A 27,780-nucleotide genomic window follows, 5' to 3' on the forward strand; every position below is an offset into this window, starting at 1 on the left:
TTTAGATATGGGGATCTACTGGATGCCAATGTAGGCTATAGGCTATGTCTGTCTTTTAACCTTTGTGTTGATCTTGTAGGAAGTTTGTCGGCCCCAAGAAACAGAAACAATTTTGCCTGAATCTGATAAAAGTGTCAAAAAAGTATGATAAACAAAGTAAACATGTATGTTGTAAAATAAAATATTTTATAAGAGGCCACAATGTTTATTTAATTCCTTTTAAACATCACTGACAGCTTCTCAGTGGTTGAAAAAAAGTTGTACATCAAAATACTCTGTTTCACCTTAGAATGAAAACACAGAAAAATGCGCCTGCACTATATAAAAATTAAATTATTCGTTGTGCTAGCAAAATTGCTTGTCTTGGTATTTAATATTGTTTATAAGCTGTAGCTATTCATAGACTGACCTCTTAGCCTATAGCCTACCTTTATTCATAGATCTATATGGCTGTATTATGTCACTGGATTAGCATCATTGTCATCATCATCACTGAGGCATTAACATGTAGGCCAAAGCAGCATTGTACCTGGACAAGGTGGTAACTAGCTACTTTATATAGACTGCTGTAGAGAAATTTCATTGATTTTAATTCCATTCATTTTACAGATTTTAAGCACTGCATAAGCATTGCAATTAATACTTTGTCACTTTTCACCACTGCAACATTCATGTTTTATTATGCTTTCACTATTATCTTGCTGTGCTATCTGACTACACACCGTTAACAGCATAATTGGCCTCATTAAACCATTATGCTGCAGAATATCCTGATTAATAGACTACCTTCTTTTTTAATGTTGTAAACAGGAAGAGTATGATGTGCCAAACCCGCTCCTGATTGGCCGACTGCTGTGAGCGGTACCAAGGCAACGGCAGATATCCAAAACGCCATTGGCGGACGTGGGATCATAGGTGGGGCTGAGCAAGTGACTACATACTGAAAACTTTGTTAGCTTTCTGCTAACTCAGCTCCATCGTATGTTTGGAAATGTTACTATCCTGAGGCAGCGCGACAGAAATCCTTAGAAAAGTAAGCCTGGTTTTGTTCTGTACAGCGAGCACAGCACAGTTGACCTAGGTTATCTACACTGGACTGGCAAGACGGCTAACCTCTGTCAGCCAGCTGCTAGCTATTGTTATTTTAGCTAACGTCAACGGTAGGAGGTGGCTAGCGTTGAGAAAATGTTCATTAAACCTCCTAAAATCAACCTCAACTGTCAGTTCATCCGTTGTCGGGTTGTTATGCTGGCTTGTCGCTGATTTGTTCAGTCAGGAAGAAGATATATTTATGAATACAGGCACGAAGCCAGTAGATGCGAGTGGCTGCTGGTGGGGTTCCGCTGAGTTATGAATCCATGTTTTCTTAGTTTCTCTTGTTTCCCAACAACTTCTGACGCCCCCGAAGACATTTAACCTCCTCGCATATAGCCTACCGCTACTGTCCCTGGGCATTTCTGTCCATTTTGTATGTGTAGCGAGTATAAGCATTGTTGTCTTCTAGGATGGAGTGCCACGGAGAGGATGACAGAGACTTGTGCAGATGGGCCAGTTCAGTAAGTGCCACAGTTTCTTTAAGAAAACAACAACACTTGTAGCAGCGGTGACATATTATTTGAACAGCTCATGGGCAGCCGGACTCAGACTCTGTGCTAACTTAACGTGTTGTTTATAGGTGCTGCTGAACAGCAAAAATGACATCAGAGCGCGGGTGCAGCAGTTTGTGGAGGAGAGGATGCAGACCACCATGGTATGAAGTAACATTCACTGACAGCTTCTGTTTTCAATAAGCTGAACTGGGAGATTGGGAGGCTGCAGGCAGGTTGAGCTGCTTTCTACTGTATATTCAGTCTGTAGGGCTGGCTGTGGTCACTTGGACTGTAGGATTTGGGCATTTTTCGCTTTCATTGAAAGTTGTGACATAATCCAACACATATAGGCACTTCCACTCCTGATTATATAACTTTCACAGCACTCAGCTCAGTAGGTTTGGCTGTAGTAATGACTGAGAACTGATGAAAATGATGAAAAATTATAATTCTCCTCAATTATAATTATGTTTACATATTTTCCCTAATCAAAATGAATTGTCAAATGTGGGATTGCAAACTTTTTGACCTTAAACAGAAAGCTATCACCAAGTCAACAACCTATGTTCCGTGTGGTTTCAACATTTATTATAAATTTCATGCCAAACCTTATCACCAATCCATATAATTGGAGTGTTACTGCCAGTGTTTCAGCAAAGATCTCACAGGTATTTGTTCTGTTCTATTTCTTTGTTCTTTGTTAAACTGTTCACAATTTGGTCTTTCTGTGGTTTTCCCAGCAGTGAGCATCCCCATTTCTTTTGTATTCCTTGTTTCAATATTATTATGAATGTATTCAGTAATTTTACCATTTTAACAGACAGCATTTCCAAAAGAAGCTTAGAATAATTATGTAGTATTTAATTAGGGTGCAACTTTGGACACTGAAGGATAATGTTATGAGGTGTTAAATGTCCTTTGCTGTTGTTGCAATGCTCTTGTCTGTCTTCTAGCTCACTGGCGTACTGATCGGAGCTGCAGTCGCTGTCTCATTGATTGGGATTGTAGTGCTATTTCTTTACAGGAGATTCAAGCTTTCCCGTGAGTTTTCCATTATCTTCCAGAACCTCATATCTTTCTAACACCATCATTTTTTATTTAATCCATATCTTGTGTCTTTTAAATGATAATGCCTCCTTCAGGAAATGTATAGTTTCTTCAGTTTTATTCAAAATGTGGTTTTAACATGGCTTTAACATGCATTTTGTTTTAAATTTTTGTAACAAGGTGAACAACAACCTGGTGTTCCTCACTATCGCTTCAGAAAAAGAGATAAAGTGCTCTTCTATGGAAGAAAGATCATGCGAAAGGTTTTCTCTATTTCCATTCCAGTTTCACACTTACACACAAACATAAACAGTGAGGTAGAGTCATGTTTATATGTAATTTAGGGAACTACAGAATGCGTGAATAAACATTTAAACTAGCTGTGCTTTCTACAGTTTATCTGCATGAAACTAAATGTAATCTTTTCCCTCATAGATGGAGTGTTGTTAACTTCTTGCATCAAAATATACTCCACTGGAACAGTTGGCACTATTAACTTATTATTGTTCTGGACCCTAATGCTGTCAGACAGAAAATTACTTGCCTGCATTTATCGTAGTAATTAATGGATATTCCAATATTAACTTTTTCCCTCCTCTGCTGTTTTTATTAGTGTAAGGTTGTAAATGATGTTGGTCTTGTTTTTAAGGTCCAGACACTGTCCTCGATACCTCCCCCTTCCTCCACCTCAGTATCAAAGCAACCGCAGCGCATACGAAAAAGAACCAAAGTTCTCAGCATAGCTCGCAAGTATGTGCTATTAATACTTAAAAAAAAATTATACACATGTAATTGAAACCTTAAAGCATTTGTTTTGAACTTTGTTTAGTCTATTGATTATTGGAATTTGTTTAATAATTTATCAACAGAATCCTAAGGATCCGTAAAGACCCTCCCACCCTGCAGCCCAAGGAGCCCCCTCCCTCACTGCTGGAGGCTGATCTAACAGAGTTCGATGTGCAGAGCTCAAACCTGCCCTCTGAGGTCCTCTACATGCTGAAGAATGTCAGGTAGACAAATAAACAACTTTTGTGCAGATTTAGCCTCTTCCATTGTTTTGTCATAATGTCCTCGTTCTGATTTCTTGCTGTAGGGTCTTGGGTCATTTTGAGAAGCCTTTGTTCCTGGAGCTGTGTCGCCACATGGTGTTTATAGAGCTACAGGAGGGCGAAGGTCTGTTCAGGCCAGGAGACGATGATGACAGCATCTACGTGGTACAGGACGGACGACTTGAGCTCTGTATCCAGGAGAGCGTATGTGGATAACCTGATGATTTTAAGTTGACCTTCTTTTAAGTCTTAATTATATATTATATATGTATTTCTGATTGTGTGCATTTTAACATTTCATGAGCAACGCACCTACCTATAATATTAATTACAGACTTTGATCCATTTTTAATACACAAAAATATAAAAGAGATTGTTTGGCATGCAAAATGTAGATAAACTGCTCATTTAAATGATCATTTTGTAGCAAACATGAATCCTATGCCTTGTTTTTGATACATACAACTAAAAGTGGACCATGACATCAATGATGGAGACTTTTACTATAAAGGCATGTGTCCTCCTACCTTCCATTACCCATGTCCGGTGCTTTCAAGAAAATAGGGATAATGGAGGTTTAGGTAATGGATCATTTAGTTCTGAGTAGTTGCATTCAGTTGTTTAAGAAAACAAGGAGTAGAAGGAAAATGGCAGCTCTCTGAACCATTGTCTGCATTTAAATGTGTTTGTCGGTCTGGAGCCTCTCTCTGTAGACACGTTATGTACAACTCAGTGGCATCCCACTCTATAATTCAGTCAGTTTACCCTCTCCCTGTCATGGCTACTTTTTGAAGTCTTCCTCCCATACTACTAGAATTATGTGCATTGATATGAAAGGTGCAATGTCAGTCTGTCTTTTTTTTTTTTTTAGGATGGCACAGAACCACTAGTAAAGGATGTGCACCCAGGAGACAGCGTCCACAGCCTGCTCAGTATTCTGGACATCATCACTGTGAGCTTCTTATTTCCCCATCTTCACATCAGACTACCTTCATCTGCCTTTGTCCTCTTTTGCTCTCTGATCCGCCTGTGGTTCCAGCCAGGCTCCTCTCCACTCCTCATAATTCCTTTCACGCATCTTATTTAGAAGCAATTTTTATTGTACTTCTTGTTCAACTCAATTTGTTTATCTATTACCCTCATATCCTCTTACTTTGTTCAGGACATGTTTTGTTTTGTTTCAATTTGCCATCATACAGTCTTCTGTTCATCTACTCCAATGAAACAGAATGAGGAGCCGGGAGGGGGTCGTCACACTTCTTTATTTAAAGCTGCATCATTTTGGGTTTCTCTGATGGTCATGGTCTTTAGTACTCCCCTTGAATAATTTTGTTTTTGTTTTTGTTCAGACACTCAAACTTCCTGTTGCTTGGATAAGATTGCATTTAACCCTTTAATTGAAACACTGCTTTGATTTCTTGATAGTTTTGAATTTACAAAGACAAACTTGGTAGTAAAATCACTGCTGTTTTGATGCCTTGTGACTTGCCAGCATTTTAACACAGTAGCCTTCTTCTATGGACATTTAATCATGCTGCAGGTTTAAAGCACTAAGTATGAGTTCATATAGAGTCATAAAATTGAGAGGTAAATGTCTATTAATCACTCCATGGACATTTCTAATGAAGTGGTCATTAACTCACTCTGTCTTAGCTCATTTTGTAACTGTTTTTTTTCCTGCCTTTGCCAGGGTTATCCAGCTCCATATAAGACTGTACTGGCACGGGCTGCAACTCGCTCCACCATATTACGTTTACCCGCATCTGCCTTTGAGTCTGTATTTAAAAAATACCCAGAGACGCTTGTGCGTGTCATTCAGGTAACAGACTGCCGAACAACAAAATAATCAGTGTGTTTGTGTTTGTTTTTCCTTGAGAAAATGGTCGACCCCTTGGAACATGTCACAAAATAAATACAATCATTTTGATCTTATTTGGATGTAACTACAATTTGATGTAGAAAATGTTCTGCTCTGTTTACCTCAGTATTTGATTTGGTGTGTGTTGCAGATAATCATGGTGCGCCTCCAAAGAGTCACCTTCTTGGCATTACATAACTATCTGGGCCTAACAACCGAGCTCTTCAATCCGGTAGGAGGGAAATTAATTAGTGCACTTACTTGTCTGTATACACGCACAGTGTCGCACACAGCCAGGATCACATTGAATACTCAAGCAGCGGTGGTTATAAATTCATACACAAACAAGCACAGAAAGGCACACACACACTGGGCCGCACATGCCAGCTAATTTCACACAACATTAAGCACAGTATCATAACTTCCAGTCCTTCATAAAGCTGAGGTGAAAATGAATAGAAATGATTACAGCCCCTCCACAGAAACTGAAAAGACCATCAGCCTTACAGCCTGGCTTGGCTCCGACTCTATGATCACCAAAAATATTTCTCAATGTTGTCTTTTTTGGGAGGAACTATGTGAAAAGAGAACTCTGCCATGCTGCTTTAAAATGAAATGAAATGCTTCATGTATTTGATTGTTGAAATGATACATTTCCAGACACTCTCAAATAACTACTAATACAGCAAATGCTATGTTGAAATGGAAGTGATACCATCTTTTCACGAATCAGTAATTACGACCACAACTGACATCACACAGAAAAAAATCTTATTTGGTTATGATTGGATGTGATAACTATTTTACAGGACAGCCAGGCAGTGCCTCTGACCAATATAAACACTGTTGTGGGAGAGGCTAATGCTGCAAAGACAACCCGTCGCCTGCATTTTCAAGATGAATTATCTGCTGGGGCCTCGGACAGCCCTGTGGAGACAGGTCAGAATAGTCTCACAGACATCATTTGAACATATACCATGCACACTGTTAGAAATGTTTTGTTGTGTTGTCCTGAGACTGACTGAGTGCTTGCTGGTGCTTCACTTCACATTATACAGATGGTGTAAAGGACAGTCCTTCTAACAGCTACAGGAGGGTGCGTTCAATCTCGATGCCCGTTGACTGTGCAAGTGGGGGTCAGTGTCTTGATTGGAGGCGATCAAACTAATGCCATTTACCCGTTTAATTTCCTGCCGCTTCTGATCTGAAAGCAAGCGCACACACCGACACACACAGACGTATTTAAACTCATAATCCTCCTCCCTATAGGTAATGACCTGAATATGGCTTGCGAACGAGCTCGGGTCACTATAGACGAGGCTCCACCCAGTCCTGTCATTCCAAAAGTAAGTTTTCGTTGCTGTGTCATGCCAAGTCAGAGGTTGGCTTTGTAGATGTAACACCATATCCCAGCATCCGCTTCCTTCTTTGTTAGTCACTCTCTTATGTCTGTGTCTCTAGTCCAGTCTGAAGAAGAGTGTGACAATGCTGCACACACCCTCTGAAGTATTTCACTACACAGACAGTGGGGGGCAGTCTGATGCCATCCACCTCAGCAAAAGCAACACGATCTTCCAGGCTGCTAAAAAGGATCTGCTGGGAATCATCCAGCTGCAGGTGGGAGGTCGATCACACAACATTAACATCAACTGTTATAAATATGTCAGGGATTACGTCACTTCAAAACAAAGCAAGTAGTACTTTTGCTTGTACTGCATGTTGTTGCAATGTGACACATTTTATGGGAAATTCCCACAGCACGTCTACATCAGGACAGCTCTGTGTCTATTTGATGTTATAATAAGCAGATATTCAGAATATTTTCTTTTTGTTTTGGCAGGATCTAACTCTGCTTGAGGGCAGAGTGACACTCCATCATGTCAAAGCTGGTTCTGTGGTGGCTCGTCAGGGAGACCAGGTTAGAACAACAACTTGAAAAGCATTTCACTTTCATGATATCAGAGCTTCAATGTAAGGGTTTTTCCTTCTCATTTCATTAAAGGAGAATTACGGTCATTTTCTAAGTAACACGCTACAGCTCTAGGTCCTCTATATAATGCTCAAAATATAAAAAATGATTTTGGATGGGAAAAAAAGCATCAATATGTATATACCTGCTTTTTTCCCATCCAAAATCATTTTTTCCTCCTAAATCCATGTTTTCCTTGCGTTTTTGTCTTTGCTGATATGGAAACAGTCCCAAGCTCGACAGTTGACTAGTAAGGTCTACCGAGGAAGCTAGAGTAAACAGAGGTACGTGATCAAAACACACGTTAACACTGCTCTCTCATATTAACAGAGTTATGCACACTCAGTGTTGTGTGGTAAGGAACTGGTGGATGTTGCAAAGCATTGTAGTGATATTTTGAGCATTATACAGAGGCCAAAGTCGCGGTTCGAAGATCTGCCCCCATTACTTTGCTGTTAAACTGCAGTGTAGCGCAGCTAGCAGGAGGACAGCTAGGTTGGGGCTGCACATATTTTTTCTATGGTCGCACTCGGGGACCTAGAGCTGTTGAGCATTACTTAGAAAATGACCGGAATGCTCCTTTAATATGCTTTAGTGCTGTAGCGGTATGGCAGGGGCATCCATGTCTGACTACCAGTACATTCACTGGTAGAGCCTTGTGTCTTTTTGGTGTTTTTTAGCACATTTGTTCGGCTTAATTTGGCAGCATGAAAAAGTAGATAATTGTCCCAAATTATTTGCTTTTTCTGCTGTGATAATTACTGTGAAAGAAATGTTTGATTTAATTGACTGACTCTTGACATTCACCTTCAGACCATCAAGTCTTCGCTCTTTTTCTCTTCATCTCCCCTTGACGCTTCAGGAGGTGAGCATCCAGTTTGTGATTTCCGGACTCCTCCACGTTTACCAGCGGATGATCGACCGAGAGGAAGAGACGCGACTGTTTGTGACTCACCCGGGAGAACTTGTCGGCCAACTCGCTGTCCTGACAGGAGAGCCCCTGATATTCACCGTCCGAGCCCAGCGAGACTGCAGCTTCCTCTCCATCTCTAAAACCCACTTCTATGAGTCAGTCACGCAGACATTATGTGTGCATCGCCATCATCCATGCAAAAATACTGTCTTCTTATCTAACAACAGCTTTTGAAAGAGCAGTAAGAATGCTCTGTTGGTGTTGTTCTGCTGACATTTCGTCTCTTCCTCAGGATAATGCGTGTGGAGCCAAAAGTAGTGCTGAACGTTGCTCACACAGTGGTGAGGAGGATGTCTTCTTTTGTCAGACAGATTGACTTTGCTCTCGACTGGATGGCCGTGGAAGCTGGCAGGGCTGTCTACAGGTATTTTACTGACGGCTTTGTACATTTTTGAAAAAGGGTGTTTTCAGAAAACAAGCCCAGCTCTGCAAGGACTTCTGCATTTCATTTTTTTTTTTAGATCCTTTCCAAACATGTCAACAAATCTTAAATGTGGTTCTGGATCACAAAGTTGTTTACAGATGGTGCAGTGAATTTATCTGTATATATTTCAGACAGGGAGAGAAATCAGACAGTACTTTCATAGTGCTGAGTGGTCGACTGCGCTCCGTAATCATGAAGGAGGATGGCAAGAAGGAGCTGATAGGAGAGTATGGACGCGGTGACCTGATTGGAGTGGTAAGACGGATGTTGGACAGTGGGTGAAAAACTATGAATATCTAGAGTGTGTGCACTATGTTGATTATGTTTTTAATCCTAGTGTCTTCATGAATATTAATGACCGTAGCTGAGCATAAACAGTGTTTGCTGTGTTTTTCTTGAGGATCCAGTATCAAAAATGTGCATATTTGAATTTGCATAACGGAAGGATCATTTAATTAACAGTAGTTAAATCATCACATCAATTCATAGCATATTCACTGTCAGGACATACTGTTGACAAAACACAGGCTGCCAGTGTGTACAACCAAAGCATGGCCGTAACACCACCACAACTGCCGGTAAATAAAAGGAATCTTATGAAGGACATCTGTAGGGTAAACGTGTAACTAACCACCAGCTGCAAGCACACTGAAATGGCATTCACATAAAAATAATGAAGACAACACTTAATCTGTATTATCCTCACATACTGAACTTGCATATGGGGAAAAATGAGCGAACAACATGTTCCCACTCCGAAAATTAAACCCATAAATTGAAGTATACGTACATGGCTATTCATTTATTCAGAATACATCATTAAAAAAACACTCAGACATTTTTTGAGACGACTCCAAACAAATTACGACAGGTGTTTGCACAAACGTGGCATGTGGATGAGCACACAACAGATATCTGGTCATTTCTCATCTTGTTCATTTTGATTAAATCTTTGTAAGAAGAAACTCTGTACACAGTACCTGATAAATTATACAGCAGGTCAATATATTTTACCAAGATGTGTCAATATGCACACGTCAATGCTGGTATTTAATCGATCAATTAGATACTCATTTGTGGAAACTATGTAAGGCAAAGTCACTGCAGCGGAGTGGTGTGGGGTGTGGGTGGTTTCTGCCGTGATGCGTCTAATGAAACCTGGGTTAAACGCTGCTATGGTTACTGTTACTGTTACCTAGGGAAGCTGTCATTGCCACATCTGTGATGGTGAGAATAAGATTGTTAAAGGGACGGCTAATGTTCAGAGACAAATTTAGCCCTTGTGTGCTGACGTCAGGTGTGGATGATGACATGGAGACATCCTATTTATAGCTTCTTTTTTCTTTTCTTTTTCACTTAATTCAGAAAGTTGTGGAAGTGACAGTACAAGGAGTCATGGAAAATCAACACATAATTAACACTGTTCTAGGTCTTAGATTTTCTTTTATAGAGGGTTTGGGTTAGGCATTCTGCAAATTATTTGTACCTTTTTTACATGATGTGTGTTGTAATGTTTAGTTATGATATATATAGTTTTACTCTACTTTGGACCAGCTTGTTTTCAGACCAAATGTGTGTGTGGTTTTTGCAGGTTGAGGCCCTGACCCATCAGAACAGAGCCACCACAGTGCATGCTGTACGAGACTCTGAGCTGGCCAAGCTACCAGAAGGAGCTCTCAGCTCCATCAAGAGGAAGTTCCCACAGGTTGGCTGAACCTCAGTGTTAAATTAAATTCAGCAAATGTAAACACACACTTTGTTTATCTTGAATAGGAAGCTTGGAAAATGACTGAAATTGATTGAATTGAATCGATAGAACCTTGTCTTGAACAATGAGCAGCTTGAATAATTAATCTTGAGCCGGGCAAGAGGAGTTTTCAAAATGATTTCATGTTTTTTGTTTTTTTGGATTTAAAATAAATTATAATAATTTATAATAAATTTATAATAAAAATGTACATACTGTATTCACATAAATTACATTTCCTAGTAAGCACCGTTATAGACATAGTAAAATGGAGCTGTCTGCAGGATGATCAATATAGAGCTTCTTCTAAAATGTTTGTGCATCTCAGGTCGTCACCAGGTTGATCCACTTACTAGGACAGAAGATCCTCCAGCAGGTCAATGGTCCTCTGACAGGTGTGTGCATTCTTGTGTGTGGTGTTGTCTGTAATGTTTGGTTTTGGCTTATCATTGTGTACTAACACTAACATAGAGCTGGTTGGTTTTCGGTGCTGTAACAGCTTGCTGCTGAGGGAGAGGTTTACTAATTTGTTTTCTTTCCCCAGCTCGAAGTTTGGCCCTCCACACTCCTGGCAGTAAATGGGATGCCGGGAACCAAGCCTCCAACCTCTCCACTGTGACAGTCCTTCCTGTATCAGAGGAGGTTCCTCTCACTACTTTCACCCTGGAGCTGCAGCACGCACTTCTTGCAATAGGTAAAAAAAAAAATACAGGTGGTAAAACTTGTCAGGCCATTCTATATTAAAGGTACTCTATGCTCAGGCATAACTGTTGTGGCTCTTTCCTGTTTACTTCAGTCCCTAAATAGAAATAGGACTGAGTCCTCAGGGCAGTTCCTTTCCACTGACTGTAACACTGTGTGTCAAGTTAGTTAATTAACATTGAATTAAAGCAGAAATAAGCGATCCGGTTGTTTTGGCTAACTTCTTGTCAGCAGCCCCCGCCCTCGTCATGGATCTATTGGTCCTCGTCCCTACGTCACCACATCCATGTGCATCCGCCCCTTTATGCCGTTCTCTCTCCTCATTGGATAAAGGTTGTAGGATACAAGGAAAGTTTTCTCCTCGGCTTACAGCAGAGCAGAGTGACTGACAGACCCGTATATCTATATAAGTGATTGCCGTCGGAAGATATAAGTATTTCAGACTTATATTAACACAAACATTCCGCTTACTTCTGCTTTAAGGAATTAGGTTTTCACAATAATGAGCAGTCTTCAGGATGTGACTGTATACGACATGTCAGCAGTTTTAAATCAAGTACTTCAACCAGTTTTTGACTGTAACTGATGTGATCTATCTCATACAGGTCCCACTCTTTTGCTGACCAGTGATATTATCAAACAGCGACTTGGAGCTGCAGCACTGGACAGGTACGTTCTGTGGCAGAGGGTCAAATATTTGAACATCTGATCTTTTCTTCTGTGCTACGACTCTTTGGTCCATTTTTGGGGGCATTTCTCTCTTTCTGACTCATTAAATTCAGTTCAAGTATGCTTTATTGGCACAACAAGAAAATGGATCTACTATGTGCTGCCAGCCAGGCAATGTCACCCACCAGTCATTAATGGACTCTTTTTCCTCTTCAGTGTCCATGAGTACCGTCTGTCCAGCTGGCTGGGCCAACAGGAGGACATCCATCGGATTGTTCTTTACCAGACGGACTACACACTGACCCCCTGGACGCAGCGGTGCATCCGTCAGGCCGACTGCATTATCATCGTGGGACTAGGGGAGCAGGACCCTGTGGTTGGGGAGGTGAGGTGTTGCAGTGGGTGAGAAGAGGTTAGATTGGATTAGTTACAAATTTAGCTATTTATAATTCAATTTAGAAGTCCAGCATGGCTACAAATAATGACTTGAATATTGACTAACCTCCCAATTATCTTTTAGAATGAGCTGATTATTTGGTTGTCAATACAATGTTAGAAAATAGTTTGAAACGGCTTTCATTAGTTTATAAACCCGGTGTTAAAATCCTCCGATGGTTTATTGCTTTTGCTTTTAAACCAGCAATTTTGGCATTTTGAAGCTGGCAGCGTTCCATATTTTTGTTCTCGACAATACCCATGTTCATCATAATGAAGGAACATGTCACCCAGGGCAACAGTCCAAATCACTGATGTGTTTTTAATTGTTTTAGTACAACAATGTGAGTCTAAAGCCACGAGCTCTGAATAAAAGGACATTAATTGCTGGAATGATCAATTTAGTATTGATTTTAATCTTTCATGGGGGTTGCTGACTATACGGAAAATATGAATATCACTAGACCTACCCTTTAATTGTTGTACTTAAAAAAAAATACAGCCTTGTTTGGAATTTTCTCTCCAGAGAATTCATCACACCAATTATTTTGAACTCAGCTCTTGTTCTCTCTGCACACTACGGGAGTGTGATCAGGCAGGAGTCTTGGTCGAGCAGGACTCTGTCTGATGTGATATTATGGTCAGTTGTGATCAGTTTCCCCTTGAATAATAGTTATACCCATGGGTTTTAACCAATACAATGGCCGCACGGGCTGTGAATGGTTTGTATTTGACCTTTGGGCTTGGCAGAAATGAGCAACGGGTGGATGGATGTTGTGAAAGAGTGGCAGTTTGGGAAAGACAGGAAGTTCACGTCCAGCAAAGGAGAGGTAATTGCCTTCTTGGGGAAAATGGTCATAGAGAAAAGAAAGGAATCTATGCCTGTTTAACAGGAGATGGTGGAAGAAATGAAAAGAGGGATCAATATTTGCTTAGGCACAGAATGAGTTATTGCTCTGGGTTGATTTTATCTTTCAGGACGGACACACACTCCCTCTCACCTTGTACACACTTACCGGTAAACCTTTAGCAGTGGGCTCACTGACTGTGTGGCAGATTTGACCTTGCACCCAGATTATTTAGCCTTTTTATGAGACTGCTTATTCAGGGGCTTCATCTAATAAAAAATGCCTCAGCTGGGAAAATGTGAATGAAATACATAAAAATGTATTCAAAAACCCATCTTTCAAAAAAAAACAACCTCTTTGCTCAGCCTGCTACTTTTAATTCTCAAATATAAATATGAATACAATGCAGCTGTTCACATGAAACATTAATGAATTCTGAAACATACAACTCCCAGACATACATATGCATACCTGTACAACTGCTGGTATTGTCCTCAGACTGAAACAAAGTCTCTGTTATGAGTTTGCACTATTTTTCTGGGCATGTGCTCAAAATTCTCTTTATTCCATCTGTCCAAGCAATGCACAGGAGCCACTCTGAAGGAAGCGATAGGAGGATAAAATGTTCTCACATATCTGTCCTGGATGTCTCCCCTCTAGCTGGAGCGTATGTTGGAAGGAAGTGCGGTGCGAGCCCAGAAGCAGCTGGTGCTGCTGCACAGAGAGGACGGCCCTCCACCCAAAGGAACCGTTGACTGGCTGAACATGCGAAGCTGGATCTCCAGACACCTGCACCTCTCGTGTCCCCGGAGGGTGTTCTCCAAGAGAAGCCTGCCCAAACTGGTAGGAGAGGGACAACATGGCCAATGTTGTTTTTTTTATATCTCATTTCTCATCTGCAGATCAAAGCAATTTCCTTTGTGCCCTTCTGGGTGTTTCCCCTCTTAACCTCTCCATTTAACATTTTCTCTTCTTTTTTTAATACCTTCTGATGTATTCTTTTTTTTTTGGCTCTCCATCTAATTTCTCACTATCCTCTTGCTCCCTCTTTCTTATTTAATTACAGTCATTTTCTTTTTTTTTCAGTTGGAGTTGTACCAACGTGTATTTGAGAAGCCGGCAGACCGCCACTCTGACTTCTCCCGCCTGGCTCGAGTTCTCACGGGGAATGCTATTGCCCTTATCCTGGGCGGAGGAGGAGCCAGGTAATGTTCACCCCACTTTTTGTCTTCCTTAGGTCAAATGGTTAAACGTCTCTTTGTCCGTACATATTTATCTCTCCTCCCTCCTGTTCAGAGGTTGCTCTCAGGTGGGGATAATGCGAGCTGTCTGCGAGGCCGGGATACCAGTGGATCTCATTGGAGGCACTTCTATTGGCTCCCTGATGGGGGCGCTGTATGCTGAGGACCGCAGCCACAGCCGCATGAGGATGAGGGCCAGAGAATGGGCAATGGTGAGAGTCTTGTAATTAACACAAATATTAAGAGCCAAATGTACGAGCTGATGATGGTCTAATCTGCATCACTAATTGTATCTCGCTTATCCTCAAGTCCCTTCTCAACAATGTAATAGCTTTGTATTTTGTGGGGATTTTTCTCTCCTTCATTAGTCAGCATACAATAGAGTTGTGACAGGAAATTACTGTAGAAAGATGGAGGCTCACACTCCACGACCTTGATCTGACATCTTTGGGATGTTACGTAACATCATGCAGCTGTGTAGAGCTTGGCCCGGGAACCGAAAAGCATTTTTCTCCCTACGTGGCATTTTCTAATTATCAGTAAAAATCCATCCAAATAATTACGACTAGATGATTTGAACGGGATCATTTAGTAGATAAACAGTGTTGTGTTTCAGAGAAAATGAGCCGGGTTCTGAGTTTCCTCTACATGACTCTTGGAAAAAGGAATATTTTCAAGCAGTTTCAATTTCTGGTCTTTTGACTTTTACACAAAGAGTCTGTCTTTGTGAAGGTGATTCTTTCAACAGAAAATTATTTAATTCTAACAAAGCTTAGACCTTAATTCTGCTATATATGGTGGGATTCGGTAATTAACCATGCTGTACCCATTAACTATCAAAAGTAATGAGTTAGATTGCACTTACGGCTCAGCGTGGTTTTCACATTTAGGTCATGAGCAGAGTTGGATAAGAAATTCATCCTCAGGTTTTTAATACTGTGACCGTCCATGATAATTTGAGACACCTGCTCTGTCTGCAGGCAGAGCATGTGGTAGGATTTATCCTCCCACAGTGCATCCCGTCCCTCCCGCTCTGGCTCTGTCCTTGGTTCTGAACCTTCCCTATAGAAGCAGCTGGCTGGCTTGCTGCTCCTTTAGTATCAAATTAATAGAAGCACTGTTGCAAGAAAAAAGGGTTTATCCTTCGCAAAGTCAGATGAATAAAGTGAGAATGAACTACGCTGATCTGTTGAAATAATCATGCTTTTTTATAAATAGTGAAGATTTACCAAGTCAAGCGTGTGTACCCAAGAGGAGGAAAGTGCAATGAATAAAAACTCTTACACAGTCCTCACAAAAACACAAAATCAAAATCCAGCAGATCTTCTTTTATAATAAGTAAAATTAATTCTACTTTCCACTCAAGTAAATAGAACAACTTACAGTTGCATGGCGTAAAAAAAACCCCGAAACGCTTGACCTTTCTTTCCTCTGGCTTTTCCCTGTAGGAGATGACATCAGTGTTTAAGAAGGTCCTGGATTTGACATACCCAGTCACCTCCATGTTTTCTGGTGCCGCCTTCAACTCCAGCATCAGCAACGTCTTCAAGAGTAAACAGATCGAGGTGAATAAAATGAGGTTACCGTAGGCCCAGCTGAATCAGAACGCAAGTGGGGACTAAAGAAGAGAGATTGGACAGATGGCATTGAATTAGTTTCAGCTGATTAAGCTGCAGAAAAATCTGGTTGTGCTGCTGGGTAAGCAAATGTATCGTGAACTTACATCATTATGCTGATCTGTTTCAATGTATCATTTTTGTTTATGTAGGACCTTTGGATCCCGTATTTCAATATCACCACAGACATCACCGCCTCGGCCATGAGAGTACACACTGACGGTAGGTACAATGTTCTACCCTTTTCCATTTCTTTCTATTCGTTTGTTTTTTTTTCATATCAAAAGTGTTATGTTGCCCTGTTTGTTCACTTAGACTCAAGGATTTTGATGGTTTGGTGGTGAAAGCTGAAAAGTCAAGGTCACTGTGACCTCAAAATTATTATTTTGGCCGTAACTCAAGAATACATCATACATACATGTCATGAATACAAATGGCAACCAGGATAAAATAATGCAGTGATTAACGTGTATCCATCCGGTCAGAGGACAACTTGACTGTGACATCATACTGTTCAGCAAAAACACTTCTGGCTGTTATCCAACGCTGTAACTCAGGAACAGAGAGGAAGAATGTGACCACACACTTCCTTTAACTGATTGGCAGAAGTATTCAACCACAAACGAGCAAATCCTACCTATTTGAGATATCTGCCTCAGAGAGATCTGCCACTGCTGCCTTCATTGATGAACTGACCCTTTCATTAGTCTTGTGCATTCATTTTAATTTCCTGTTGGTTCAGCTTGGTTGCTTTCAATTAAGTGCATAGTGCTTAATAGGCATAAAAGTTAACGACTCACCCGTTTGCCATTTGAAGGTTCTCTCTGGCGGTATGTGCGTGCCAGCATGTCTCTTTCTGGGTATCTGCCTCCTCTCTGTGACCCCAAAGACGGACACCTGCTGATGGACGGAGGCTACATCAATAACCTGCCTGGTTTGTTCCACTCAGTGTTTCCACTTCAAGTACTTCATACCGCCCTTGTCTGTGGCGAAATAGTTGGCTTCTGTCGTTTTGGCGGGGTTTACCACATTTTTTAGTTGAGTTGTTTTTTTTTCTCTCTACAAAACTTTCTCCTTCCTCTGCCCCACCCCTTTTTTCCTGTCTCCTCCCAGCTGATGTGGCTCGCTCCATGGGGGCCAAAGTGGTGATAGCTATTGACGTGGGCAGCCGGGATGAAACCAACCTCACTAATTATGGCGACTCGCTCTCAGGCTGGTGGCTGCTATGGAAACGCCTCAACCCCCTAGCTGAGAAAGTCAAGGTAACGGATTGAGTAAAAATAAAGACGCAACATACTGTGCAAGGATGTGTTTTAAAAATAAATCAGTCCTATGAATACCAATCAAGATATTATCGGAGGCGTTTATTCCACGGATACATATGTTCATTTCTACACTTGTGGTCTTAGGTGTTGAACATGGCAGAGATTCAGACTCGACTGGCCTACGTGTGCTGTGTGAGGCAGTTGGAGTCTGTGAAGAACAGCGACTACTGCGAGTACATCAGACCTCCAATCGACAGATACCGCACGCTGGAGTTTGGCAAGTTCGATGAGATTGCTGTAAGTTAGAGGAACGACCGTCTTCTTGTGATTCTGATATCTGTTTTGTTTTCTCACCGGCTGTCTCTCATTCTGTTCTGTTATTGTAGAAATGTTGATTTTTAGCAACACATATCAGACGATCTCCCTCAAAGTCATGTTTGTGTGATGTAGGAGGTGGGATACCAGCATGGCAAGACAGTCTTTGATGTGTGGAGTCGCAGTGGAGTGGTGGAGAAAATGTTGAAGGACAGACACCAGGAGGACTTCCACAATACCCAAAGCAAGAACAACGTAAGTCTGAAGAACATGTGACACAGCAACAACACAGCCAGCCTTATTTTCCTTGTCACTTGTGAATGATTCTAAATGCTGATACGAACTTAATTTTAGGGGCGTCGTTTAGCTCATTTGGTAGAGCAGGCGCCCCATATACAATACAGAGGCTATAGTCCTCGCCGCAGCCGGCACCGTATCGAACGAGCGGCCCTTTGCTGCATGTCATTCCCCCTCTCACTGCCTCCCATTATCTGTCTGTCTCAACTATACTATCCATTAAAGGCAAAAAGCCCCAAAAATATAATACGGTATAAAGAAAGAACTCAATTTTAACAACTGAAATGCATCAAATGACTAGTCATAACTTAAACATGATGTGTTTTAAGGTTTAATGAAAAATCTTCTATCAGAGGGTTGAAAAGTAATCTTGAGTTTAGTAATGTACAATACAGTTACTCTTTGTGGAAGCTGCTACTCACTCAGTCAATACAAAATACATGTCTTCTGTAGCAATATTATAGGTTATTAAGATTATAAATCCAAGCTAAAATGGAAAATATGTTGCACATATAGAGAAAAACAGTACCCAAGAAGCAATATAATAATAACTTTAAAAAAAAAAGTTTGATTCCATGTTAAAGAAAACTCAGTTAAATTGTAACACAAAAGTTATATCCTCACTAGAAATGACTTTAGTTATACTGTTATTAATTAGCCTTTTTTTTATTAAGTTTTGCAGTGCCTCAGTATCTGTCTGCTCATTTGGAGTCTCCACATGTGTAATCCACCAAATGGTTCTAAAATATTGGCTACATTTTCTCTCACTGTTATTGTTTTGACAATATATCCTCATTGTCTGGTGCAGTTCATTGATAGCATCCGTCATATTTTAGGCCTTGGGCTACACTGCTGTTAAAGTAATAACATTAAAACCATGAATCAGTCTGCTCTTGAAGTACAGAGAAATAGATTTCCGTACAGCAGATTTGTCCCCCAGCAATGTCAAAGACAGAAAAGGGGAGCAACTAAACAAGAGGAAAGACAAGATGATGAAAAAAGATGAGATATTTTCCCCCAATCTCACCAACAACATGAGGGGGGAGATGAAGGGAAGAATGGTGCGATTCATACTGAGATACTATGATAGTAGCCCGAAAGAAACAAACCAACACATGCACCTGAACAACAGCGGAAAGAAGAATAACAATGATGCTTAACACTGTTTTATAAATAAATGCAGTTCTCATTCTTTAAAACAATCACCTTCTCACATATGCAGTTAATGAGTTCCTTTCTTTTCATTCTCAGATGCTAGAGTAGGGTGCGACTCTCAGGGGAAATAATATTATCCCATGATGAATTCTACATGGCACTGTGTGTTCAGCAGAGTGGCACAAAATTCAGAGCAAAAAAAAACAAAAACTGATATCAACAGCTGAAGAGTTCACATTAAAGTGATCAAATGACAAAAAACAGTATCACTCAATTCGGTCCCTAAACAATATTTACATTTGTGTGATGTATTCTAGAGGTGCATCAAAAATAATAAAAGCAATCCAGCTCACATCAGATCTGTTTGACAGAAAGAAAAGTGAAAATGGTAAAAAGATTTGCTTTCAGCTTTTCTTTAATGTGCGTGTATGTTTGTTTGTGTCTATCAGGTGGTGACATGTCCCAACGCCTCCTTCACTGACCTGGCAGAAATCGTGTCCCGCATCGAGCCTGTCAAACCTGTTGTTGTGGATGGTAAAGCATATAGATACACACTCCAATATAGTCCAGTCATTTTAGGCCAAAAAAGGGGTTGTAACGCCCGCCAATGTAATAATGCCCACAAACGTAATAAACCACAAACGTAATAAAAATATGCAGCTTTTAATGTAATAATCCTGCAAACGTAATACATTTTCCACAAACGTAATAGCCGCTGCCTACTACAAACGTAATACGCGATTTCCCACAAATGTAATAACTATTACGTTTGCAGAGATTTATTACATTTGTGGGGAAGTGAAAATCTTCAATTTTCAATGTAATAAAATGTAATAACGCAATGACTAATGGTCGTTGTGTTGGTTGTTGTTGTTTATATCTACTAATAGCCTACTGACTATGCGAAATCCAGCTGCTGACTCTCCGCTCCACGATCACGGGGAGCCCACCCCACCCTGCCCACCCCTCAAACAGCGCATCTCTCTCTCTCTCTCTCTCTCTCTCTCTCTCTCTCTCTCTCTCTCTCTCTCTCTCTCTCTCTCTCTCTCTCTCTCTCTCTCTCTCTCTCTCTCTCTCTCTCTCTCTCTCTCTCTCTCTCTTCCTCCCAACCGTGTACCTATCACAATCAATCCTAAGCAAATGTTTATTATAGAAGCATCTGCAGGGGACAGCGCGTGTCATAAGCAGGAGGACAAAAATGTACGCAAAAGAAGCAAAAGAAAAGAAAGAGGCGGGCAGCGACACGCTGTCATTCATTCATATTTCAGCACTGGGACAGCGGCTTGGTCATATTCAGCACTACTAAGACAAAATATCAGCAGTTCCCCGATAAATCCATGGCACTGTCCATAATAGTTATGAGGCAGAAAGAACTCAACACTGTCTTCTCCCGAAGTAGAACAATATTATATAAATAAATAAATATATGATAAAGACAACGTTTCGAGCGACTGGCTCTTCGTTGTATTTGACTCCGTACAGCAACAATAATAATCATCATAATAATAATAATGACTAGGCTATATAAGACCCCCCTACAGTGGAGCAGTTTGCAAGTAGCCTATGGTGTGTGTTTTAAATAGATAGCCTGGATAGTTTTACGCATGCCTCTGTCAGGCATACAACAACCACTTCATGCAGTTTAGTTAATTTTTTAGTTAATTTTCGTTTCTTTTGGATTTTTGTGCGTATTATGGAACCGTTTTGGTCCATGTTTGTAAGTCTTTTTTTCCCCTGAATTATATTTTCTAAAGATGCAACAAGCGGGGTCGGAGTGTGTGATTGAAAACCACCACGGTCTGCTCCCCGTTCACGTATCGCCTCCTTCGGATGCCGAGACTTTGTGATTATTAGTTTTAAAACATCATACGTCATACAGTATATGTCAAACAAGAGATTACAGTTTACAGAGCGCGTTTGAGCCGCGGACTCCGAGACGAGAGGAGAATGACACCGGGTCCGAGCCTCTGATCAGCAGGTTTGGTTTTTAGCCAGGAGCCTCCACTCTCCCTGTAACAAGCTACAAGTCATTTGTCAGTACAATTAGTCCCAAGCAGCTTAAAAAATGAAACATAAGGTAAATATCCTGCATATTTTCTCTTTTGCTCCTCTGACCAGATCGCGTCGATAGCGGTGTGTTGGCAACGGTCTGTCATACAGAAATAACAAAGTAACACACACGCATCACATTATGAAAGTGCTTGTGATTTTTTGGGGGCTAAAGTGGGGGACAACAGAGCTCAGCCTGGTGGAGAGCGTATAGCGCACACCCTAGGATGATAAGTTAGTTTAACATTAGGTCGGAGGATTTTCCCCCTACCTGTTTATTGACAGGGCTGATACTGACAGAGGACACATATTGTGATTGACAGAGGGAGATAGGCTGATTTTTTTAAAAAGGTAAACACAACACTTATCAGTCTAAATAGGCATCTAAAGGTTTATTAATTCAATTCAATTTTCCCGCAGACAGCGGCGAGAGAGAGAGAGAGAGAGAGATGCGCTGTTTGAGGGGTGGGCAGGGTGGGATGGGCTCTCCGTGATCGTGGAGCGGAGAGTCAGCAGCTGGATTTCGCACAGTCAGTAGGCTATTAGTATATATAAACAACAACAACCAACACAACGACCATTAGTCATTGCGTTATTACATTTTATTACATTGAAAATTGAAGATTTTCACTTCCCCACAAATGTAATAAATCTCTGCAAACGTAATAGTTATTACATTTGTGGGAAATCGCGTATTACGTTTGTAGTAGGCAGCGGCTATTACGTTTGTGGAAAATGTATTACGTTTGCAGGATTATTACATTGAAAGCTGCATATTTTTATTACGTTTGTGGTTTATTACGTTTGTGGGCATTATTACATTGGCGGGCGTTACAGGGGTCAACGTTAAACAAATTGCAACAGAAGCAAACTCAACTGATTTTGTATCCTCAGCATGTCCTGAGTGAGGGAAAAAAAGCCCCGAAGAATCCCATTAGGGGAAAGTTTAGAAAAACACCCAAACATATCCCATTTATACGCATATAAAAAAAAAATTTCACGTGTATAGGGTAAAATTTTTAACCTTTAGATATCTCCATGAAAATTACTGAGTTGATTACTTACATCAAGACAAACAAAAAATGTATTACAAGTTTTTTGAAATTCCTTGTTAACATGAGCACATTTGCATAAATGTGCATACATTTGCATAAATTCCACCGTTTTGACAGCACATGTATATATGAAGTTGCTGTGGTGGTACCGGCATGAAAATTGGAATGAGTTGACTCCATCGGTCAACCGACAAGTTGACCACTTTAAATTTCAAGATGACTGCAATTTTTCAAGACAGCCACATCCTTAGTAGAGCAGGTATGACATGAGCCAACAGTGCATAATCCAATTACGTATGGCTAATTTGCAGACATACAGCACCTGATCTAAACATTGAGTAGAGCAGGTGAAAATGTCTTGTTCAATCTTGTTAACATACAATATGTTAACAAGATTGAACAAGACATTTTTTAACTGTAATATGATGTTACTGTTAAAAAACTGTTAAAAAACAGTTAAAGTCCAAAAACTAAATGGAACCAAAGACTACCCATGAGCATTAATAGAGACGGAGCATGTCATACCTGCTCTACTAAGGATGTGGCTGTCTTGAAAAATTGCATTCATCTTGAAATTTAAAGTGGTCAACTTGTCGGTTGACCGATGGAGTCAACTCATTCCAATTTTCATGCCGGTACCACCACAGCAACTTCATATATACATGTGCTGTCAAAACGGTGGAATTTATGCAAATGTATGCAAATTTGCTCATGTTAACAAAGAAGTTCAAAAAACTTGTAATACATTTTTTGTTTGTCTTAATGTAAGTAATCAACTCAGTAATTTTCATGGAGATATCTAAAGGTTAAAAATTTTACCCTATACACGTGAAATTTTTTTTTAATATGCGTATAAATGGGATATGTTTGGGTGTTTTTCTAAACTTTCCCCTAATGGGATTCTTCGGGGCTTTTTTTCCCTCACTCAGGACATGCTGAGGATACAAAATCAGATGAGTTTGCTTCTGTTGCAATTTGTTTAACCTTTTCTCATAAAATGACTGGACTAATAGTCAGCCACACCCACAAGAATCTACTCTTTTCTTAAGCACTATAGTATTTCTCCAGCATGTTTTCCTTTCCATTGCTTGCTCTTATTTGTTTCTCGATGGGTTTTTGTTTTCCTGTCACACTCTATTAACAAAATCTGTTACACACAGAGGAGGAGATGGATTGCTGCTTCCCGACTGTAGCAGAAATTTTAGTATGTCAATTATGCGTGTGCACCGCACGCATGCAGGGTGTGACATGCTGATGGGAAGAAGGGCCTAGGCAAATTTCACATTTCAAATTAAGCATTTGCAAACAATTGGAAACACTTGGCATATTTAAATTACCCTCATACCTGGTTCAAATGATGTTTCCCCATCCATCCTCTTTCTTTCCACGTATTCCTACTTATTCAAACACAATGTGCTTTCTGTGCTTCCTGTCGTCCACTCCTTCCCTTCATCAGAGGAGTCAGACTACCACACTGACTATGAAGAGGAGGCAGTGGAGAGCGCTCTGTCTGACATGGAGCTATACAACCGATATGGAGAGCACACTGAAGGGGAGGAGACTGCTGACACGGTGGGGACCTCTGGTCACATGTGTGGACACTATGGGATCTAAGCACATAGGATCATTTTTAGTTGTGGTGAAGAGCAAGGGTGGGTGAAAAGTTGTAGAGTTTTGACTTTGAGTCCTAAATAGAGGGGTTTTCTATAGTTAGGGTATGAATCAATTAGGCCTTGACTCATGCTCTCCAAATAAAAAAACATAACTCTCATAACTCTTTCATAGCTGATGGAAAGGATGAACTACTGTATATATTTTTCTTCTCACAAAAAAAAGGACGATTTGATCCGAAGTTAAATCCGCCTCACAGTCCACGAAAGATTAAAGTCTACTGTAATCTCTGGCAAGCACATCTCTATTGTCTGTGTAACAGAACAGAAGTGACATGTCTGATATGAAGCCAGATAAAATCTATCAAACTAAACTTTGCTAAGAAGAGGTGGAACTAATTTCAGACACCAACCAAACACAGAGAGTGAGCCCCTGGAGGAGTCCTGTTGTACATTTCTGAACACTTTTTCTTTACAATTTAACGACATTTGTAGAATATTATTTTTGATTTTCTGGAGTCCTTGTCTCTTAACTGATGTTTGACCTTGCATCTGATTCTCAGGATGAGGAGCTGGAAGGGAGACGCACGTACATTACCTCACTGACCAGGAGCCAAACTCAGTCACCTGTCATCGCTGACACTCCACAGGACGTGTCCTCAGACCAGCAAGTCCTTTCCAAATAGTCCATTAAGTGAAGACCAGTCAAATGAGCTGTGCCCAAACAATTGAACCTGACTGTCTTTGCCACATTTTACCGTCCCACATTGACGCAACCTGTTCCCTGCCCTGAGACTGTCAGAGTAACCAGAATGACCATGGTGACCCCTGTTACCTGACCTCATTAGCTGTGTGACTAATAACAACTTGACAGCTGCAAAAAAATCAGTACAGGCTTCACAACTCGGCTGCAAAATTCCTAGTTTATACAGCAGCAGCAGCTGCAAACATAGCCTAATACTAGCAGAGTCTGAAGCTTTATATGAATCAGTCACAAAGACACACTCAGTAGCTACTTTACCATGTACAACTATACACTCAGCCCAATAGAATAACACTGCATTAACAACTATGTTTACAAAATTGTAATGTTCAGTTTCTGGTGACAAGGGTTAATTACTGAAGTGGTGCACACTGCGTTACATAAAAGAGATGTTTCTGATTTGTATTCTTCCCTTTTTATAAACATGAGGAAAATATTTGAAACACCTCTGAATGTAATGCAGCCCATCACAACAAATCACATCACGACTATGACCTCAATGACAAAACATAATGAAGTTCACACCTCAACAAAAACTCAACGTTACAGTCATCGGAGGAGCAGATTTTATGAGCGGACAGCTGTATTGAATCACATTAGTTCAGACAGACCCAGTGAAGTGGACACGTCTTTATTGATGTAATCTGGATGAACCAATTCTGCACAACAGGCTTAAATATGGCGGTGCGTGACAAAAGGATTGGTTCAGATTTGTTTTAATTAGATACTTATTCTCCGTATGCACTGAAGAGTTATTAGTGGTTGTAATCATTCCTCTTCCTCTGTGTTGGCAGCAAACTGATGTCATTTTTGTATTTTGGGAGGTTAAACAGAGTTTGAACTAAAAAATGATTTGTTAACAGGCTCATGGAACCAGTGAACTGTATCTCTTAATATGCCTCTCATGTCTTAACTGCCCTAGCAAAGTGCACAGTGATGGGGTGTGAAGAGGGCTATTTCATTCACCAAGTGTGCCATAAAAAAAAGAAAAAAAAGAAAACTAAAATGGCTTCAAGAGTTTGACAAATGAAGTGGGTATCTTCCAAGGTTGAAGTCTTTAGTGCAAAATCCCCTCTTAGTGTCTTACTAACTGTGCTGAGCTGCTAATTACAGCAACCAATAACTCTGGGTGTACAGGCAGCCATGTGAGGTTTGTACCGATGTGTAAGGAAAGACTGACAAAACGTGAACCTATCCTCTAATGTTTTGTTCGCTCAGTCTTTGTAACGATCCTCACCAACGCTCACTTGGCAAAACAACACTAATTTAAAAAACAGAGAAGAGAGCAAAACAAGCAGCTCGCTTCCGCGGCCATGGCTGTCAGCACAGTTTTGTCAAAGCCGGTGTGCCAGGGACATGGAGGGAAGTAATGATTGCGATCCACTTCAAAGCGCTAGTTTCCCTCTCGGCTGGTGAGAGCCCCCCTCCCCATCTGTTTTTCTAGTTCGGATCTATCAGACGCAGACTGAGCAGCAGACAGTGGGTGAACTCTGAAGCTCGCCTCATCCCAGAACAGTTTATGCACAGGGGCTGTTTGCAGCAGCGGGGCATTTTTTCACAGGAACATGATGAAACACAGATTATTCGGCTCATCGAGAAAATCTTTGAGCTTTCCTTTTCCCCGTGATTAAGATCTAATTTTTTTCTTGTTTTGAAACGGCAAACAAAAAGAAAAACTGTAGCGTCCTCATATTAAGATGATCTGATTTTTTGTTGCATCCATATTTTAGCGTCAGGAGTGAATAATTCAATCTTTTTTTTAGTTTTTTATTTAAACAAGGAATGTATACAGCCTAGATAAGACGTAGATCATTTTATGCACAAGTCACGACAGCTGGACAATCATTCCAGAAATGCAATGCAATGCACAATGAACCTAACAACTTGTTTTTATAACCTCGATTACCATGCCACTAAACTATTTTTATAGGGTTAACGTCATCTCAGTCTAAACAACAGCTGCTGCACTTAATGATTAATGTGATGATTTTACTCAGATAACAGTTTATCTTTGAATATATAAGATTGTTGAAAATAACAACGTCCATCCGAAACCCAAAGAAATTCAATTTCTTATAATGTTACATTATATGTCTTTACAGTATAAAAACAATGTATCCATCTAATGAAAACTAACTTATACTATGAATTGATTTTCAAAATAGTTTGATTAATTTTCTGTTGATTGACACATTGTTTCAGATGTAATCACAGTATTACCAGAGCCTGACTGATGCCATTAAATACATTTCATTATGATCCCTAACAGTAGAGTAGATATACATAACAAAACATTACAAAATGACTGCGAAAGATGTTCAGCAGAAGAAACATAATCTTGCCATTGTGATATGATGGTAAGATTGTTATCTAATAACTAGAAAAATATTTTTGCATTGGGAGTTTTCATGTTACTGGCTGACACATAAAGTAGTTCACAACACACCATGAAATAAGCTGGTATCAGCTGCCATACCTATTGGTCAGGCTCTAATAACTAGTTTATCAATGCAACTTTTTATATTTGTTTCCCTCCCACTCAACGTAGCACCCTGCGAGCCTCATCGTACCAAGCTGTGATGTTTGAGAATACTGGTGCCACAGTGCCTGCAGCGTTACACATGTAGACAGTTAGAGAAACCCTGTGGTTGTGTTGTTGGAGTCTGGACATAGAACGTGTGAGCAAAGTGGAGCTGGTGGAAAAACGTTTGCTGTTTACCAATAAGGCAGTGGTGTTTGCACTGGTGTGTTTGTTGTACTTTTGGGTGGTTTCCAAAAAGCCGAGCACAATGAATTGATGTTGTCTGGCAGAATGAATGTTTCAGTACTTTATTTAATGGGACAAGGTGATGGATAACGTGCTTATGTAATGTGTGGAACTGTGCCATGAAGTTAATGTAACAAAGCCTTAGATGACCCGTACAGAAAATCTACCACTAGTGCCCTCATTTGGCATCTGTTCTGATGATTTACTATACAATGAAAAAAAAAGTTTATCTATAAACTTGAACTGTATGGCATCAATTATTTGTCTATATTTATGTTGTTTGATAAATATTGTTATTGATAATCAATTTGTACTAATAAACCACTGTTTATTGTTG

The 27,780-nt window shown here is 40.3% G+C and overlaps 1 protein-coding gene across 1 annotated transcript; it reads left to right on the plus strand.

The window, feature by feature from the left end:
• Positions 1–903: 903 nt before the first annotated feature.
• Positions 904–27,780, plus strand: pnpla7a (patatin-like phospholipase domain containing 7a). The gene is made up of 36 exons (XM_083983362.1): positions 904–1,033; positions 1,505–1,556; positions 1,676–1,750; positions 2,543–2,630; positions 2,817–2,899; positions 3,286–3,386; positions 3,506–3,646; positions 3,730–3,889; positions 4,557–4,637; positions 5,376–5,504; positions 5,695–5,775; positions 6,353–6,482; positions 6,602–6,679; positions 6,813–6,889; positions 7,005–7,160; positions 7,384–7,461; positions 8,375–8,580; positions 8,718–8,849; positions 9,041–9,164; positions 10,501–10,614; positions 10,985–11,051; positions 11,201–11,350; positions 11,964–12,027; positions 12,244–12,412; positions 13,971–14,153; positions 14,397–14,515; positions 14,607–14,763; positions 16,000–16,116; positions 16,320–16,389; positions 16,985–17,101; positions 17,281–17,429; positions 17,577–17,729; positions 17,883–18,002; positions 19,649–19,733; positions 23,760–23,875; positions 24,477–27,780. The coding sequence occupies exons 2-36, from the start codon at positions 1,506–1,508 to the stop codon at positions 24,597–24,599; spliced, it is 4,044 nt and encodes a 1,347-aa protein (XP_083839488.1). The 5' UTR covers positions 904–1,033; position 1,505; the 3' UTR covers positions 24,600–27,780.

This window comes from Trachurus trachurus (genome assembly GCF_905171665.1).
Source record: "Trachurus trachurus genome assembly, chromosome: 12".
Classification (NCBI taxonomy): Eukaryota; Metazoa; Chordata; class Actinopteri; order Carangiformes; family Carangidae; genus Trachurus; species Trachurus trachurus.

What these genes read in the sequence shown, in the direction of transcription:
- pnpla7a (XM_083983362.1), top strand. Translation starts at nt 1,506, where the DNA reads ATGGAGTGCCACGGAGAGGATGACAGAGACTTGTGCAGATGGGCCAGT. An exon ending in CGCTTGTGCGTGTCATTCAG is followed by an intron (nt 5,505 to 5,694) that starts GTAACAGACTGC and finishes TGTGTGTTGCAG; the next exon opens with ATAATCATGGTGCGCCTCCA. An exon ending in GCTGGCAGGGCTGTCTACAG is followed by an intron (nt 8,850 to 9,040) that starts GTATTTTACTGA and finishes TATATATTTCAG; the next exon opens with ACAGGGAGAGAAATCAGACA.